The 19,293-nt window shown below is 22.8% G+C and overlaps 8 protein-coding genes across 8 annotated transcripts; 6 read left to right on the top strand and 2 right to left on the bottom strand. All coding sequences in view use genetic code 6, as the record gives it.

Moving 5' to 3' along the window:
• Nucleotides 1–478: 478 nt before the first annotated feature.
• On the top strand, nt 479–4,108 carry TTHERM_00569320 (dual specificity phosphatase domain protein; the record flags this gene model as incomplete). The annotated part of the gene is made up of 8 exons (XM_001027638.2): nt 479–556; nt 646–774; nt 919–1,064; nt 1,133–1,275; nt 1,337–1,450; nt 1,512–2,547; nt 2,667–3,806; nt 3,868–4,108. 8 exons carry the CDS (start codon nt 479–481, stop codon nt 4,106–4,108), a joined length of 3,027 nt encoding a protein of 1,008 aa, XP_001027638.2.
• An 822-nt stretch (nt 4,109–4,930) lies between these two features.
• On the top strand, nt 4,931–5,575 carry TTHERM_000569319 (hypothetical protein; the record flags this gene model as incomplete). The annotated part of the gene is made up of 4 exons (XM_012799777.1): nt 4,931–4,952; nt 5,025–5,122; nt 5,169–5,328; nt 5,385–5,575. The coding sequence occupies 4 exons, from the start codon at nt 4,931–4,933 to the stop codon at nt 5,573–5,575; spliced, it is 471 nt and encodes a 156-aa protein (XP_012655231.1).
• A 375-nt stretch (nt 5,576–5,950) lies between these two features.
• TTHERM_00569330 (peptidase M1 family aminopeptidase) lies at nt 5,951–9,399 on the bottom strand (the record flags this gene model as incomplete). The annotated part of the gene is made up of 5 exons (XM_001027639.3): nt 5,951–6,357; nt 6,769–7,898; nt 7,948–8,215; nt 8,310–8,490; nt 8,620–9,399. The coding sequence occupies 5 exons, from the start codon at nt 9,397–9,399 to the stop codon at nt 5,951–5,953; spliced, it is 2,766 nt and encodes a 921-aa protein (XP_001027639.2).
• A 929-nt stretch (nt 9,400–10,328) lies between these two features.
• Nucleotides 10,329–12,728, top strand: TTHERM_00569340 (poly(ADP-ribose) polymerase and DNA-ligase Zn-finger region protein; the record flags this gene model as incomplete). The annotated part of the gene is made up of 6 exons (XM_001027640.2): nt 10,329–11,355; nt 11,697–11,800; nt 11,924–12,027; nt 12,137–12,269; nt 12,402–12,525; nt 12,628–12,728. The coding sequence occupies 6 exons, from the start codon at nt 10,329–10,331 to the stop codon at nt 12,726–12,728; spliced, it is 1,593 nt and encodes a 530-aa protein (XP_001027640.2).
• A 481-nt stretch (nt 12,729–13,209) lies between these two features.
• On the bottom strand, nt 13,210–14,583 carry TTHERM_00569380 (hypothetical protein; the record flags this gene model as incomplete). The annotated part of the gene is made up of 1 exon (XM_001027642.2): nt 13,210–14,583. The coding sequence occupies one exon, from the start codon at nt 14,581–14,583 to the stop codon at nt 13,210–13,212; it is 1,374 nt and encodes a 457-aa protein (XP_001027642.2).
• Nucleotides 14,584–15,239: 656 nt separating this feature from the next.
• Nucleotides 15,240–17,272, top strand: TTHERM_00569390 (kinase domain protein; the record flags this gene model as incomplete). The annotated part of the gene is made up of 14 exons (XM_001027643.2): nt 15,240–15,254; nt 15,320–15,369; nt 15,423–15,512; nt 15,632–15,718; nt 15,777–15,866; nt 15,934–16,023; nt 16,090–16,179; nt 16,233–16,322; nt 16,478–16,567; nt 16,617–16,703; nt 16,754–16,843; nt 16,896–16,985; nt 17,067–17,156; nt 17,215–17,272. 14 exons carry the CDS (start codon nt 15,240–15,242, stop codon nt 17,270–17,272), a joined length of 1,107 nt encoding a protein of 368 aa, XP_001027643.2.
• A 26-nt stretch (nt 17,273–17,298) lies between these two features.
• Nucleotides 17,299–17,790, top strand: TTHERM_000569389 (hypothetical protein; the record flags this gene model as incomplete). Its single annotated transcript, XM_012799776.1, has 1 exon — nt 17,299–17,790. One exon carries the CDS (start codon nt 17,299–17,301, stop codon nt 17,788–17,790), a length of 492 nt encoding a protein of 163 aa, XP_012655230.1.
• Nucleotides 17,791–18,780: 990 nt separating this feature from the next.
• TTHERM_000569388 (hypothetical protein) lies at nt 18,781–19,143 on the top strand (the record flags this gene model as incomplete). Its single annotated transcript, XM_012799775.1, has 2 exons — nt 18,781–18,863; nt 19,071–19,143. 2 exons carry the CDS (start codon nt 18,781–18,783, stop codon nt 19,141–19,143), a joined length of 156 nt encoding a protein of 51 aa, XP_012655229.1.
• Nucleotides 19,144–19,293: the final 150 nt, after the last annotated feature.

Below are 19,293 nucleotides of genomic sequence, written 5' to 3'. Positions count from 1 at the left end.
ATCTTACAACATTCAGTAAAAAATCTAAATTTAAGTTTACTTATTAAAAAATAATAAATGATGCTTACTTAAAATGGTATAAATAACTTAATAGGTTTCAAGTTGATTACATTAATTAAACAGTAAATTATCAGATAACTAATTTTTTTTTCGTTTAAAGTAAAACAAGTACTAGTTTTTTTAATATATAAGTCGACTGACAAATGTAGTTCATGTAAAAGTAGTTTGTGGTTGAATTATATTTGGATTTAATGCATTATGACTTCTTAATTCATTCATAAATTGTATGAAAAATTAATAACCATTGTCTAAATTATATTAATTCAATGAAAAAGTTGAAATTGATGAAAAAATACAATTCCTAAATATTAACAACTACTTTTAATCCAATAAACTCAATATATAAGAAATATAAAATATAAAGCAAAATAATATCAAATACTAGAGGTTTATTTATATTATTTTTTATAAGGTTTAGATGAATCTTAGGTCGTGCTTGTACTTTGCTTTTAAAATTAAAGATGGATTATTCATAGGCGATATAAACTCTCCAAATGTAAAAATAGAATTAGACTTTCATTTTGCTTTTTGTTGTTTTTTGAATATATTTTGCTAAATAAAATTACTTTAATAATAATATTTTAGGAAAGGGATTTCTTAGTATCAAATAAGATTACTTGTATAGTGAATTGTGCAGCATCGCAAATAAAACCTATAAATCTAAACCTTGGGATCAAATTTATAAGTTTTGATTGGTTAGATAATGATGATTAAGTATTTTATTGTTTTAAATGAATTATTTTATGATAGAATCTGTAATTTATAAAAGCTTACTTACTTAATAATGAAATAAACGAATATTATTTTATTTCAACAAATTAAAGTTTGCATAAATGAATAATATCACTTAAAAATTAGATTATAATAGATGATAACAATGAAAATATGTCTTTAATTTATGAGTTCATGAGCAGAGCATACGAAAATTGTGAAAGCGTTTTGGTTTGCAGTGTCAGAGGATAATCAAGAGCTTTAACAGTCATAACAGCATTCTTGATGAAAAGGTAATTTTATTTTATAGAAATAACAATCTTCTCAATATTTTTGTATAAAATAATAATAAAATTTAAAGATATTAATGGAGTCTTTACAAAACTTTGGAATATATGAACTCTAAAAGAGCTGACTTTGAAATAAGGGCAACTTTTTTGAAGTAGCTTCTTACATATGAACAAAAATTATTTGGATAGAAAGGATGCTCTAGAAATTGGAAAGGTAAATAAATGAATATGAAGAATTATTATTGAAATTAAATAATATCTAAAAATAAAATAAGATGATCATTAGCACCCAGATCAAGAAGCATCCCTTGTTAGGAACACATATGTTAATTCTTAGATGATTTCTTTAGAAAGTAGGGATTTTTTTATGAGAAGTTTAGCATCAAGAGGTAACTAACGATTATTTAATATAGAAATCAATTTAGTTTATTAATTCTCAAAAATGAATAGAATATAATTCAGGACCAAGGACAACCAAGCTAAAATGGTCAATTTAACTAAAAATGGAAATACCTCATCATGAAGATATTTAAAGTCTGAATAGAAAATAAAATATTAATTAGTAAAATCAAAGCAATAGCAATAATTAAAGTATTAACAGTAGTTAAAATAATTCTGGAAGCAATTAAAGCATGAAAAATAACAGCAATTGCACAGCAAGCAACTCAAGTAACTAAATGGATTCAGTTGAAATTCTTCCTATAAATTAAAATGCATTTTAAGTACCTAAAAAGTCTATTCTAAAGGCTGTTTCTTCATACGATAAAAAAAATATTAACAACAATAGTACAAGCAGTTAAGGATAAAATAGTATATCTAGTCTTTCTGAAGATAGCTTATAAAATAATTAATCAAATTAGTCTTAAAAAAAGAAAGAAGTTAAAAAAATATCATTGTAAAAAAATTATGATTTGATTGAAGAGTAAAATGAAGAATATGAATAATCATCTAGTGAGGTTTTTTTAACAAAGTAGAATCAAAAAAATAGTTAGATATAATAATCTTCTCTTCCTTAAAAGCCATTAAATGAGTTAGAGAAGGAGCTTCTTGTAGAATAACAATAAAGTTCACGCTCATACGAAACTAATTCCTCTGGAGAAAGAGTAGAATAAGGAATTAATATAATGCTTGAAAGTGATGCAGTCAAAAATTCAAATGATTTCGAGACAAATAGGTTGAATTCAAACTAGGATGAAGAAGTTCCTCCCTTAAAATAGCCAATTAAATAAAAAGATAGAAATGAAATTAAAATATTTGAATAAAACAGTGATCGTTTTCCTAAAGCTCAAATTAATCCTCCTGCAGCTCCAACCTATGCTTAAAATTAAAAACCTGATTTTTAGATATAAAAAGAGAAAATGAAAAACAACTATTTTAGAGAGGAAAATACATTATAAGATTAAAATAAAAGCACTCCACCTTAACAACCTGAAAATTCCTCTATCAAAATATCATCATAAAAAAATAACTAAAGAGAGGAAGTAAGGTAATAAGACGATTTTAAATATTTTAATTTTATTTAGTTTTTTACATTTTTTAGTTTAAAATTAAAAAATTAATTATAAAATTTAAATGTCATTAAACATGTTTTTATTAATATTTTAGAGTAATTGCTGTAGAAGAAAGTGACAACAACTAAGATGGAGTTTTAACAGAATAATATAAACTTAATTATTAAATTAATGAAAGTAATTTAGATAAAAAAAATAACAATTTGAATAGCATAGTCAATAAAAATGGTAGTGGAGGCTACTAAATTCTCAACGATCAATAAATTAAAAATAGTATAAATCTGTCTCAGTATTAAATTAATAGCAGACAAACTTAGAGCTTAGTAAGTTAGCCTGGGTCAAATAGCAGTAGTAGATAAACAACACCTTCAAGAAAATATAGGAAAAGTCCTTTCCCAATGGCAATGCCACAAAGGAAAATAATTTAATCCTAAACAGCGCCACAGTCAAGGGATAATTCAAGGAAAAATTCAGTTGCTCAAATTGATCAAGGTTTATAAATACAACAACAATAAGGAAATGAAAAAAAGTAAAATGGTGTAAAATAAATAGTTAGTAAAAGCCCTGACTCTTCTTAAGTCTAAGTTAATATTAATCTAAACATAAATTCTGTAAATATCTTAAATCAAACTACTAATCCTATCTACTAAAGATAAAAAAGTCCTGCCGATTCTGAAACTCAGAACAATTGTATTCTTTAACCTAATTTTGGAAAAATTTCTAGAAAATCCTCTCGCCCTCCTTCTGAGACTAAAAAAAGACCTGTTACTGAAAAAGTTTATACAGAGGGAAACTAGATAAAAGATTTAGAATTAATGAAACCTTAAAGCACAAAATTAACTCGCCGTCTATAAACATATACTAATGGTGATCCTTTGAATTTTTTACCAAATATAACTTTTATGAGACAAAGAACTCCTTTGAAAAATAACATCAATTTGCCTAACACATAAAACTTGGTTCCTAAGCCCCATAAAAACTTAGAACTTTCTTTTTAAGATATCACTACTACTCCTAATAATTAAGCTTATTTACAATCATTTACCAGCAATAACCCTAACAGTCAATAACTTTACACAAATTACCTTAATGATGTCGATATTTCATCATAATAAAACACCGTAAAAAGTAATACTAGCAAATTAAAAGGATTTAAAAGAGATAACACTCCAGTTACTAGAGTTAAGATTCCAGTAGCAAGTCCATACAATAATGAAATACGTTCTAGTTCTAAGTAATAAACATTTTTACAAAAGTTTTGTTTCTTATATTTTATAATTTTGAAAATAAATTAGCTTTGATTAAAGAAGAGTTTCAACAGAAATTGGGCAAACAAGAGGTAGCTCAGAAATTAGAAGCAAAAGAAGTGTTAGCAGAGGGAAGGAGAAAGATTTAAATAATACATTTTCTTACTTAAATACACCAATAAATAACAGTGGTACCAATACACCTATCAGCACTGGTATAAATCCTTAATTAATGGCAAAATATATAAAAAACGGCATAAAACCATCATATAACAAGTTACTCTATTGAGAAACTAACTAAAGATTTGAGAAATTAATTTAATTAAAAAAAATAAAGTTTGAAGCTTATTGAGTAAACAAACAAACAAGAAAATACTTTTTTTCACTTAAAAATTTGTAAATATATTTTTCTTTAATTACTTAAATAGCAAAAAAGATATTTAACAATTGGTTCAATATAATTAAGTAGTAAAAAATCAATAAATTATTTAAATTCTAATTAATTATATGAAATAAATATTAATTTATTTATAAGTAATTTCAAATAAAATAAATAACTTTATTATAAATAAGTTAATTATTCAATAAATATCTTTATTAATATATAATATATATGTTTTAGTTCAATCTCACATCAACAAATTTATATTAAAAAATATATAAATGCATAAAATATAAAAAAATTATTTTAACAAATTTCAATTTTTATTTTAAATTTTCTTAAATATTTTTATCCATTATTTTATGATAAAATTAAATAAATAATTTTTAATAATTCATTTATTTAAAAATAATTTCTTAATTTCTTATGATTAAATCATCACTTTTAATAAATAAATAAATCAGTTAATAAATAAAATAATAATTTTTTTATTATTTTTTATTTTAAATGATATTGCTCATTTTTAATTATTCCTAATTAATACATTTTTTTTAGTGTATTCTTTATCCATTTACTTACGATATCTTTTTTTTATCAGTACTTATTTTTAAATTTAAGATTTTTTTTTTTTCAAATATTGTAAGCTTAAAAAATTTTGATTAATTTCTGTAAATAATTTCTACAAAAAACTAAAAAAAGCGCAATTACATCAACAAAATAAATAGTTAGATGAGCAGAATATCTAAAGAAAGTATAATATTTTTAATTTAAGATAATAGTAAGCTTGAGAAAATAATATTTTTTTCATTCTATTACCATATAGTTGAAGATGAAGAGTCAATAGTTATTGGAGAAGAGGAATCAATGAGACTTTCATATTTGAGTAATTTAGAGTAGGAGTTTTATAATAAACCTTATAAGGTAAGTTGATTTAGGGATGAAAAAATAATATCATAAATAATAATAGGAATACAGCATTTAGCTTAAGAGAGGTACAATAGTTCACAAGCGTATTAAATACACAAATGTTCATAAGAGAGTATTACTATTAAAAGCCATCACAGATTAGCCAAATCTCATATAATTTAAAAGTTAAAATAATTCAGGCATGATTATAGAATTAAACTGTAACAAATTTAAACTAGCTTGACAATTTAAAATGAATTTTTGTAAAAAAAAATAGAAAGCGACTATTTAAGATTAAAGTTTACTCCACCAAATAATCCTTGTATAATTATTGCTAGAATAGCATTATTAGATCATTTAGATACAAACTAAGTTGCAAATAGTTAAGAAGATAAAAGTCAATATGCAATAAATAATTTAAAATAAAAAATGTTAGAAGGATTAGAGTTTAGAGTTGAAATCATATGATAAACATTTATTTTTTTATTAGCTTGATTTATAAATAGCCTTAATTTTATCTTTGTATAAATTTAGAGTCATTTTTATGTTATGAGTGAAATTCTTTATTAAGATTTTGAAACAGGGCAATAATAAATAATTAATTATTTATTAAGCAAGTTCTAAAATTGTGTGATAAAAAAAATATTATTTATTTTATTATAATTTGAATATCATTCTAATTAAAATTATATTTATTTATTTAATTAATTATTTTAAATAGTTTTGAAACATTTTTGTAAATTAAATTTAATTAATATATAACAAAGATTTATTTTTGTTTTGTATTTTTAATTTCACATATAATTATTTATCTTAATTTGTTGTAATTTATAAAAAATTATTTCAATTATGTTTAGCTAAAGATGCTCTATTTTTAAAGCATAGGTGAGCTTTTTATTAGCGTTAAATATCATCTAGTTACTCTTCAATTAAAACTTTAAAGTAAGAGTGGTCTTCATCTAAATTTGATAATAGTTGCTCAAGATTTTATATTAACCTCTAAAAATCTTCAGTCACAGGTAACAAATATGAGAAAAATTCAGAAGCAAACTCTTGAGATTTGGTGTCTATTATAGTTTTTATAACACCAAAAAATTTATCAAAATAGGGCATAAGATCTGTCCTATTAAATGTGCTGTTAAAACCGCTCCAAGAGTATGTCAAATTCTTAACAGAAAGTTTATTTGAGCTTGAAATATAAAACTTCCATAGTGTTTCTCTTTCATCAGGGCTTAAATCAAGTGCTTTGCCTTTTAAAATTTTAAATTAATTTTTTTTTTAAATTAACAAAATTTGAAAGGGAATTAAATTTTTTGTAAATTAAATGATGAAAGTTTAAAATCCATAAAATTTAATTTAATTGCCAAAATGTTGACAAGCTAATAAAAATGATTTTTAAATTATCATTCTTTTATTCTTAATTCTCATATAATAACATAGTTAAGTTTATTTTTATTTTTAAAGAATCTTTGTAATCAAATTCTCAATAAGCTTCGAAATCTTTTTTTATAACTTAACATATAACTTTTGCTTAAAATTAAGTTATTAATTCAATATAATATTATCTATTTGACATTTTTTTTGCGAAAATTTTTATAATAAATAAATTTTAAATTTGACTTGTTTTCCATTTATTTTGTTTCTAAAAAATAATAAATTACATAAATGTTAGTTGTATTATGAGGTGTCTGATGGATCTCTTTCTTTTTGTTTTTAGAAAAGAGCATTCTTTTCTTCACGAGTGTATTTTTTGCATTTATGAGCTAGAGCTACTATTCTCCAAGATAAAGCTAAACCTATTTCTATGTGCTTTAAATCTTAGTCTTCTTTTTTAAGCCAATTAACTAGTTTTATTATGTGTACTTCAGATCTTGCAAAGCTATCTAAACTATCTCTTACACATATTATCCTATTTTTATTATCTTTAGGTATGCTAAGGAGATACATTAGTAAAAAGTTAAAAATTCTCTCTCCAAGTGCTAGTTTATACTTTTCTGGAGTGTATTATGAATAGAGTTGAGTAATATTTTCTACTTAATTGGTTATTATATCTTCTGATTACTCATTTGGAATGTTTTCAATAAAAATTTCCACAAATTCTTCTGAGGAGATTTTACCATCTCTAACTAAGTCATAAAAAACTCCCCAAATTAGAGTTCTTGTTAAGATATCGTTTATCTTACACACATTCTTCTTAAAGAAATTAAAAGAAACGTCATCAAAGTTAATCTTGATATATCCTTGGTCTGCATAATTAAGTAACACTGCTTTGTACTCAGTTTTACTTGCATCATATGTCAAAATAGTTTCTTAGTAATCATTTATAAGTATTGGATAGGTGGTGATGTTTGCATTTTAGTCAAAAAAAGCTACCTAAATCTTATGCCTTCTCAAGGTTTAATGCTAAGTTAATGTTGATTTTTATATTATCTTAAGCTTAGCATGATCACTTCTGTCTTATGGGTTGAAAATAGGTTAACACTCATTTAATCCAGCAGTTTAAATCCACTATCTTTGCCATTCATTAATTGTAAAACCAAGATGCAATTTTTTAAATTCTTATTCTAAATGAATGATTAAATCATTTAAAACAGCATTTTTGAAAGCAAACTTCTTGAAATAGGTTTTGAGTCCATCAAAGAAAGGTTTTTCACCCATCAGGCACATTAACTAACGTAACACTGCACTTCCTTTAGAATAAGATATTCCATCAAATATTGATAGAGCTATTTCTGTATTCTCAACATCACCAGCTATAGGATGGGTAGTTGTCTTTTAGTCGGCTTAATAACTTCCAAAAGATGATTAATATATTTAATATGATTTATATTTTGATTTACCCCCACTAAATAGAGTCGTTGAATAATACCCAAATGTTACAAAGAGGTTTATGGTTAACATTCATCTTAGAAATTATGTAATGAGAAATAAATTCTGCAAATGACTCATTTAGCCATAAATCATTCCACCATTTCATAGTAACGAGGTCCCCAAACCACATATGAGAAATTTCATGAGTAATTGTTATTAGGAAGTATGTATACTACTTTGAAGTCTGTTCTTCTCTAAATAAATACTCATCATCATAGGTAATCAATCCAATATTTTCTTTTTAAGTATATTTTAAATGAATGTAAAAAATTAGCTTAAAAGAATATTTCGCTTGATAAAAAAGTATATGAATAAACAACTAATTATTTACCCATTCCACCAGAATTATACTCAGGACAAAAGATAGAATCTAACTTGCTATATGGGAAAGGATAGTCAAACAGTTGCTCATAAAGTTTAATAGCTTCTATATTTGCTGCAAATATCCAATCAGTTAATTTTTCTGCATGTGTAAGTAGGGATTTTCTACAATAAATGCTCATGGGTATATTCTTTTATTATATAAATTATAAATGTAAATGCTTTGTTATTTTTTAATTATTATCAACAAAAACTAAAATAATTTCATGAATCTTGTAATGAATAAAAAAATCATAGTAGGTAGAATTAAAATTGAATACGTTGTAAGGATTTTTGCATTTTATCTCCTAATACGATCCTGCCGCAAAACAAAACAAATAGCTTGGACAAAGCTAAGTTTTCTTAAAAATACCAAAATGATAATCATTTTAGTCAGGAATGTTTCCTAAAATCTCACAAGATAACTAAGCATCTGGATTATATGTTTTGTACTCTGCTTTAGTGTAAGAGCTATCTTTTACTTTAAGTTCATTTGAGACGATCATCCAATCTTTAGGAGCTATTATTGTGACTGATAAGTTTGCTTTCAAGTCAGGTTAATCGAAACAAGGGAATATTCTATTACAGTAGAATGGTTCATTATCAGAATAGATATACTAAAGCTAATCAGTATCGATAAAACTATGCAAGCCATAGCCATCGTTTGAATACTTATTTGAAAAAACAATAATAATTCTATTTCTACCATTATTGCAATACTAAAGTGGTATAGTCAAAAAAAGTCCATTCCATATTTGATTTAAGTAAGTTTTCTCAGACTAAGGAATCAATTAACTATTGACTATTATTTTATCAATGTTTTGCCCTGAATAATCTATAAAGATATCTCCTTGCACATGAGAAACATTAAACTCGATTTCAACAATTCCTTAATAGCTATCGCCTTTGTTTAATCTTAGTTATAAATTGTAGTTAATGGATTCCTAAACAATTTATTAACTTCTTTTCTCAGCCTATTTTTATGTCAAAAAGGTTGGCTTTGATATCTCATATTCCTTTAACTGTTCTTATTCATGTATAAACTCTTCACTTTCTAACATGGCTTTTATTACTATTTTTCTATACTATATTTTAATTCTTTGTAAGATAATTTTTATTTTTTTTACGTTTTTGTTTATTAAACTTTTTATTATATCTAATCTGAATAATCTGATCAAATTTATTCAATTTTATAAAAAATAGGATTAAAAAATCCTATTATTTTAATAAAATAAGTTGGAAATTAAGTCACATGAGATTTACTGAATCTTGATTTTTTTTGTAATGAAATATAAATAAACTTCATCTCTCTTCCTAAATATTAAAAAAATAACACTTACCTTCATTTATTATATATTAAAAACCAAAAGATATTTAATTTTTATATGTATAATATTTGATTTCTTTAATATTTATTATGAAATAATTATAAATTTCTTTAACTTTTATATGAATAATAATTTCTTTAATATATATGCTAATAATTATAAATTTCTTTAATTTTTATATGTATAATAATAAATTTCTTTACTATAATTGCTTCCCCAGCTATTGTCTTTCTTTCTATCAAATTTTTTTCTTTTCAAAATATGAAACAAGAAATAATTTATTGAAAATTTGAAATGTAAAATTCTTCATATTTTTTTTTATAAATTGTTTATTCATTAAAATGTTAATAGAAATTAGGATAAATGAATAATGAATGAATGGTATTATTTTTGGCGGTACAATTTTGAAAATGGTAGAATTTTGAAATTAAAGCTCGAAAATATTACTTGAAATCAGTATATTATAATAAATCAGACTGTGTAATAATTAATTAAATTCAAAATCTATGTTAATCATATAAAAATTTATACAAAAAAATATATTCAAATAAATATATGTGAAAAAATATAAACAATATTTAGAATATTGTTAATTGACCCTCCCTCTCTTATTTATTGATTGTTTTTAATACTATTTTCAGCTTTTAAATAATTATTCTTTAATGAATGATAACGGGAAAGTCATTAGTAGAGTTTATAAAGTAGATTATGCATAGACAAGCTATTAGGAGTGTCCTATTTGCAAAAAAGCAATATAAAAATCTGATTTTAATATTATAAACGAAGAGATAGTTTAATATCCTGTTAGTGCTGTAACACTGAAAAAGTATTTCCATTTTTAGTGTTATAGCTTTAACTAGTTTATGACTTGCGATAATAAAAGTCAATAAATTGAATTAGCTGAGGGTTATTAAAAGCTTTAGTAATAAGACTAGGAGCGCTTTTACTCTTTGATTAGCAGTTATAAATCTAAATTAAATAGTAATGTAGTACAAAAAGTTTTTAAAAATGTATCTCATGAAAGCGCATAAAATTAAAAAACTTTGAATTAATTCAAAACAGTTAAAAATGGATAATAAGGATTGATATTTAGGGATTTAAAAGGAGACAGCAAATAAGCTCAATTAAATTCTAATCTTAAAACTCAATCAAATCTTTAGAGTTTTACAAATCAAAAATAAGAAAAACTATACTCAAGCTCTAATTGCAATAAAAATTTTATTCACATCTCTAGTGTACCTGAGAATCCTATGAAATAGTAGATTTTAGCTTTTAAGCCAACCAAGATAGATAATTAAAATAAGCAAAAAGCACCTACCCCTGACAAAGGCAAAATAAATATAAAAAAAGAAACGAAAGCTCTTTAATAAAAAATGGAATATTTTAAGTTTGATAAAAACTCAATAAAAACAAATAATTAAAAAAATAAAATAGTCTAAGATCAAAAATAATAAGCAGAATAATATTCATCATCATCATCATCAGAAGAAGAAGAAGAATATTTTGTTCCTTAAAGTTTAAATATTAAGAGGACTTACAAAACACTTATTAATGAAGACGAAGATGATGATTCTGAAACAAATAATTCAAATAGCGAAACAAAAATAGACTCTACTTCTTAAAAATTAGCATAATACGTTTACTAAAAAGATGCAAAAAAAGATAATATTAACAAAATTACAGCTAAAAGTAATACAATTATCAAAGATCCTAAAACAAAAAAAATTAAAATAACATTTCATTGAAAACAAAATAAACTTAGAATTAAAAAAAAAATATTTTTTCTTATTTAAAACATCTTAAAATATATTTTAATTAGTGTATATATCGATTTGTAATACTAGATTCATTTTAAATTAACCTTATCTTAAACTATTTCAACCTTATTTATCTTGCTTGATACTTTTTAGTATTTATTCCTTAATTCATAAATTCCTTTTTCTACTTAATGAATCATTCATTCATTTATTATTTTAAGATTTATATTTTTCAAAAATTTGTACAAAATAATAAAATCTATTTTTAAAAAGGTTATCGACACTGGGACTTCCCAAGCGGTCCCCCACCTTAGTACTAACCCAGCCTTAAGGCGCTTAACTTCGGAGTTCGAATGGGATCCGGTGTTTTCACCTTAGTATGGCCGATAACAAAATTTAATAATATGATATTGCTTAAAAATATAATTTGATTTTAATAAAATATCTAATAAAAGATAATTTATTAAAAAAAATAATTGATAAAAATTATTTTCAAAAAGGTTATCGACACTGGGACTTCCCAAGCGGTCCCCCACCTTAGTACTAACCCAGCCTTAAGGCGCTTAACTTCGGAGTTCGAATGGGATCCGGTGTTTTCACCTTAGTATGGCCGATAACAAAATTTATTATTTCTTTATCCATTATAATTATAAGCATAATTATTTATTTAAAAGAATATATATATTAAATCTACATACTTATTTATTTATTAGGTTCAATAAAAATATGTTTTTAAAAAAAGGTTATCGACACTGGGACTTCCCAAGCGGTCCCCCACCTTAGTACTAACCCAGCCTTAAGGCGCTTAACTTCGGAGTTCGAATGGGATCCGGTGTTTTCACCTTAGTATGGCCGATAACAAAATTGATTGTTACATTTTCTATTAAATAAACATATTAATTAGATCAATTTAATTTACCAAAATTTTCATATTTGATTTATATATAAGTTCCATAAAGTTATTTTTTTTAAAAAAAGGTTATCGACACTGGGACTTCCCAAGCGGTCCCCCACCTTAGTACTAACCCAGCCTTAAGGCGCTTAACTTCGGAGTTCGAATGGGATCCGGTGTTTTCACCTTAGTATGGCCGATAACAAAATAGTTAAAATATTAAAGTTACTAAAATAAATATAATATTAAAAAATTACATATTTAATAAAAAAAAATGATAATTTAATTATTTATTCTTTATGAAAATTATAGCAGTAATTAATTTGCCAAAAAAGGGACCTGCCGGGATTGAACCGGCGACCTAAGGATTTGCAGTCCTCCGCTCTGCCACTGAGCTAAAGCCCCGTTTCTGATAGATATGAAATATTTTGGAAAAAGAAAATAGTTAAATTCATAAAATAATTAATTTAAAATTAGAGTAAACTTAAAGTTATATTAATTTTTTTAATTGTTAAAAATAATTTATTTAAATTAAATTTTAAATATATATTTAGAAAAAACAAAATATAAAATTATTAAAAAAATAAGGGACCTGCCGGGATTGAACCGGCGACCTAAGGATTTGCAGTCCTCCGCTCTGCCACTGAGCTAAAGCCCCGTTTCTGATAAACCTAAAATATCCATAAACTTAGTTAACGTAAAAGAAATAATGAGAAAATATTTTCTAAAAAAATAAATAAATATTTGAAAGAACATTATTGAGTAGAAGATAATAGAGATTAAAAAACTAGGCAATAAATAATATAAAAATAAATAAATTGATTAATATAAATTTAAATTTTGTAGTATTATATATAATATTGATTAAATCAGTAAATAAATTTATAGTGTTAGTCATAGCTCATGCTAAAAAGGTATTGAATAATATTTTTGAATTAATTTTTTGTAAATTATTATAATCAGGAAGGCAGCTTATTTCTAATATAATAATTAATGAAACTATTTATTAAATTTTAGATCTGTTTCAAGAAAAATTATATCTGTTTTTAGAGCTAATTCTTTTTATATTTATGAAGGTATCAGACATGAATTTCTTAAGTTTTAAGAGAAAAATTTAATTCTTAAAAATGTTAATTATTCACATTAAGTTAAGTTCTCAACGAATTTAGTGATTTCATGATCTGAAAATTTTTCTCCATGACAAATATCTTGTTCCAAACTAATTAAATTTTACAAATATCTTATTCCTCCCCAATTTTTATAACTTTAAACTATTTAAGGGCTGTCATTTGCGCATATATGTAACTAACTAATTTTTAGCAAAATATTTGTATTTTATCCTAGTGGTAATAATTCACTATAATAGAGTGTTTTAATTTCAACTAAACATCCTTTTGGAAAAAAAGGTATGAGATTTAACCATTTTACATCAATTTAGCTTAGCTATGGTAAAATAATTAACTTTTTGAGATTTTGTAAATATTTAAAATCATCAAAATATGTAAAACCAGTAAATTTTTCTGTTATAGTGAGTTTTTGTAAGTTTATTAAATTATTTAGTCTGACAAAATTTATGGATTAAATGGTGAGTTCTTACAGGTTTTCTAATTGATTTACTAAATTATTACTGAATTTGAACTAAATTTTATCAGGTTTTAATTAAATAGTTTCTAATTTGGGAAATAAAGTTAGATAATAATCATAAATTTTTCTTCCTCCTTTAAGTTTAAAGTTCTTTACGCTATTTATCAGTTTAAGTGGTTTCAACTATGGTACTTATTCATTTTCGTTGAAGGATAGCATTAAATATTCAAGTTATTCCATATTTTGTAAAGCTCTTAAAATTTTTATATGATAAGCAGGTTAGTCTGTATATATAGATTCTATATTAAAAGCTAATTCCCTTATATTTCTGTGCGATATTGCCTCCAATATAAGAAAAGCTAAATCAAGTGAATTTTCATCTATACATATTATATCAACCTATTCTATGCACCTAAGCTAGCTCATGAGCTTAAATAATCTTAGCTCATAAGCAACTTTATTGAGTATGAGCTATAATCTGATAAGGTAAAAGCTTTAATATGAAATTTCTTAGAACATTCTGTTTATAATTTCTACATTTTGTTAATGATGCGATGATAAGTCTATGTAAAGAGCATTTTACTACAAAAAATCTGCCTACTTCTTTACGTTTTTTAATACACTGTTGTTCTGGTCTGAATTTATTTTTCTAAAGCCGTAATTAGAATCATAAATCTAAAACATTTTTGTTTAAGTTAATGAATACCTGATGCTTATTCAACAATTTGATTTATTCTTCCTTATAATTTTTCAAATTCATAAAAATTTGATAAAATAAATTATAAATTTCAAAAATTTAATGGAATTGCGCTTATATTTTCATTGAATTATATTTTATCAGGAATTAAAAAACAAAGCAAATGGGATTAATTAAATCTGATTAAATAATTCATTTTAGATTTCAAAATTTAATAATTTATTTTATTATTTTTTTAGAATTTTTGAAAAAAAAGAAAATAAATAAATATTATTTAAAATGTAATAAATAATTTTATTAATTGGAGAGATAATAAATAAATTAAGTTTTTATTAATTTTCAAACAATATTTATAAAAATATCATTTAATATATATAAATTCTAAAATACTTTTTAGAGTTTGTTTTGAAAGGTTTTATAAAATTTTGCTGTTTAGTTAAATCTATCTTTTAATATACAAATTTTGTAATAGAATTAACATATAAAAATTTATTGAATAAAATATTAATTTTAATTGCATTTTATTGAAAGTCAATTAAAATAAAAATTAAAATTTTTTGATTTTTACAAATTTTATTTTTTAAATTAAATAATAAAGAAAAAATTATTGTAAATATAAAAAATAAATAAAGATAAAATAGGTATGCAAGATTATTATGTAAAATTTTTAATTTCTTATTTTATAATGATTTTCAAAATAATTTTTTTCTATTTACTTAAAAGTTTCTTTCTTCAAACCTTTTAAGTGAAAATTGCATTTTTTTAGATGCTAGGTAACTTTATTTTGAAAAAATATCACATTTAAATTAGAATTTAAATCTTTAAGCAATTTTTAGGATAAAATTTAACATCTGCCTATCTTAGGGAAGGAATTAGCATAATGTCAAAATTTAACTGGCTTAAAAATAGCATTCGAGTAAATATTTTATAATTAAATTACTAAATAGCTTATTTATTCTTTATGTGTTATAAAATATACATATGTGTTATGGATTTTTATTGAATTGTTTAAAAATAAAAAATAAATTAAAAAAGAGGTCTTTAAATTGGAGATGATGGGTTGAAAAATCTAGGATTAAGCTTAGAATACTTAAATATAAGCATTTTAGACTTATCTTTAAGGTAATATAACAAAAAATTAGCAATTATTTATTATTTTCATGGTAATCCAAATTTATAGAGGAAATAATATTCAAAAATAAGGATTAAATAATTTACTATAAGGTTTAGTAAAATGTTCAAACCTCACTAATTTAAAAATCAATCTTAGGTAATCTAAATTTTTTATCAGCTTAACATATTTTGCTTAATAATTAATATTGTTAAAATTGGTATAGCGGGAATTAAATAGAAAGTGAAGGGATATAAAACATGAATAATTAACTATCTCAACTTAAGAGTCTAACAAATTTAACTTTGTACCTAACGTAATACTTAAAAAATTTTGACTAATATTTATTTTTATACAAAAATAATATATATTTTAATTAAAGTAATACTAAAATCGGGAATGAGGGATTAAGTGTATTAGGATAATAGCTAGCTTTATGTGAAAAAATTGAATATTTAGCTCTTTTTCTGAGGTATATACTATATTTTTATGCAGGATAAATATTAAAAATAATTATTTTTTTAGTTTTAATTAAATAAATTAATAAGGAGCGTAAGATCTATGTTAAGGGCTTGCTCAGTGCAAATAACTAAAGATTATTTATATTTATCTGAGGTATATTTTTACTTTTAAAATCAGAAAATTTTATTTTTATTTTAGTTAAATCTTTGATATTTACTTTTAGTTTTAAAAAAACTGTATGATATTTATTAAAAATTTTATCATTTATTTTTAATAGTTTTATAAAATATTTATTTATTTGAAATTAGATAAAATGAGGTTGAGTCAAAAGGTTTATAATCTATGCTTAAGTAACTTTCATAAAACAAAGAACTCAACTAATTAACATTAGATTTAAGGTTTTTTTTAATTAAATTTTTGTTTTTTTATACAATTTATTTTTTATAGTGCTTGCAACATTTAAGATAACTACCCTATTGACATAGATTGTTTCTAATAAATGACTAATCTTCAGTTTTTGAGTCTTTAATTACAGTATATAACATTAGCTTTATTTTAAGATAAAAACAAAAATTTATTTAAAGAGCTAATAAAATAGGACAACAGTGGATATCTTAATTAGCTTAACAAATACATAAATGCCCTCGTCTTTAGCATCTAGAGCTTTATTTAGGGTTAAATTTTTTAATTTATTTCAAATTTATTAAATTCATCTTAAAATAAAAGCGATAATTTTATAAACGCTGAAGGATTTGCAGCTCTAGGAAAAGGATTAAAAAAAATTTAAAATCTAAACTAATTAGAAATAAATTTAAGGTAGAAAAATACATCTGTTTTTTATTTTTTAAAAAAATATTTATAGTTTTAAATATATTTAACATATTATTTATTTAAAAGGGGCAACTCAACAGAATTTAAAGATCTATCTAGCTTTATTTATGAATTGTCATAATGTGGAAAGCTTGTTATGTTAGATATAAATCATCAGTAAAATATATTTTATTTTATAAAAATTAATCTTTTTATTTTTTGCTTTCATAAAAAGGCTTGCTACATAATGCCTTAAAAAAATTAATTCTTTGATTTAAATTGTGGAATTGTGACATAAAATAAAGAAATAATTTGATAAATGACAATTATTCTTTAACTTAATATATTTTTATATTATTTAATCAAATAGTTTATTTAATAATTCATATAAATGTATCTCTAAAATACAAAAATGTTATTTTTGTTATTTTAAATTAAATATTTTAATAATTTAAACTTAAATATTAATTTGCTCATTTAATTTATTTTATCAAAATATTTTTTTTAAAGCTAAATAAGCATGCTTTAAATCAATTAAATTTTAATTTAAAACAAAAAATTAAAAATTCAGTGTAAAAACATATTTAATAATTTAATTTAATTCAATCAAATCATTTATTCATATAAATCGTAGAAGCAGGCGGACGGATTTATATTTAATTATTGCTTTATGAATTTATCAAAAATAAAAAGTTGGTAAAAGATAAATTGTTTTTTATCCAAATAAGCATTAAAAAACTAGCTTGTAATCAGATCAGTTTCAAAAAAGAGTAAATCAGTATTTAAACCTAGCTATAATTCTTATTCCTGAGTTAGTTTACATGGTTGTCTATTTCTTTTAGTAAAAAAAGTATAATTTAGTGCTAGCAATCTTGGGCACTTTGCCAGTTGAGTTATCATGTCTAAAATCTAGACGTCTGTGAATTATTCTCCATGGCACATAAAGAGACTAAAGGTGATTAAATTATTAAGTGCAGAAACGCCTTACCAATATGGATAGCTGTTTAAGATCCAATCGCTTTTAGTAGGACATAGATGGCTATTTTATATGTTTAGAGTAATATTTTCTTGATAACCTAATTATTAAATGGCTGTCAAGTAAAGTGTTTAGATGTATAATTAGCATTTGTTTGGTATCAACTTTAGAAAGTTAAGACTTTAAGTTTAAGAAAGATTAAGCTAACAATTAATTTTTAAAATCTAAAGTCTATTTAAAAATTAAAAATCTTAAAAAACTATCTTATTGCTAAAGGAACTAGTGACTTAAAGTTTTTGAAGATCAATTAAGTCCCTTAATCTTAAACCATCTATTGACTAGATAGACAAATCTGTTAATTTAGTCAAATGAATAAGAGTTTTAGGAGCAAAATCTAAATTCCTATAGCTTGGCTCAAAAGATAGCTTTTTCAAGTTAGAAAATAGTGGAAGATAGAGTTAATATAATTGTTAACTTCCTTCAATTTGAAGCTTAGTAACACTAGAAAGTTTAGTATTTTTAAATTATTAATTTATCATAATATCATGATATTAAAATTCCAGATTAAGACTATTTAGTTTTTTCATATCACATAATATTTTTATAAGCTCCTCATGGAAATTAGAATTTCTTTAAGCAGATTATCTCAAAGTTAATACATTTATCTAATCTAAGCAAAAACACTTTAATAATATTAGTGAAAAATCTTCTTATTATTTATCATAGCTAATAATATCTAGTAATTAAATATCTTTTAATTAAGAGCAGAATTCAGCTAATTTGTACGCTGTTAGAATATTTTTTAAGATCAAACCTATTCTTTAAATGTTTTTAATAATAGGAAGTAGCTCTTAAAGGAATATGCTAACTTTATCTTATTAGTCGGTTGCAACTGTAGAAAAGTCTATGTAAATTTGCGCTAATTATTACTACTAAATTTTATTTTTTACATCATTTAAAATTAATTCTTTTTTCTAAGGTTCTACAACAACCTTATAGATTTAGTTTCCTAAAAATTTGATAAACATTTATTTTTTATTTGTGTTTAGATTAATTAATTAGAATTTTTCTTATTAATTTTTTTTATCAATTCAGAAAACTTTTTTTTTAAATAGGTATTTAATTATAAACAAAATAAATCAGAAATTGGTATTATAATTCTTATCTAATCAATATCTTAAATTATGATCAGAGAGCGATTAAATAATCTATTATTAATTAAATAAAAGTAAATATTTATATAAAAATTTTGTAGAAATATTCTAGAATTATTTTACAAATAATATTTGAATTTTTATACTCATTACTTAAAAAATGTACAAAACTATAATTGGTGCC

Source organism: Tetrahymena thermophila, assembly GCF_000189635.1.
Source record: "Tetrahymena thermophila SB210 genomic scaffold scf_8254431, whole genome shotgun sequence".
Classification (NCBI taxonomy): Eukaryota; Ciliophora; class Oligohymenophorea; order Hymenostomatida; family Tetrahymenidae; genus Tetrahymena; species Tetrahymena thermophila.
The sequence above is the reverse complement of the archived record's forward strand: the minus strand, read 5'-3'. Positions and strand labels throughout refer to the sequence as shown.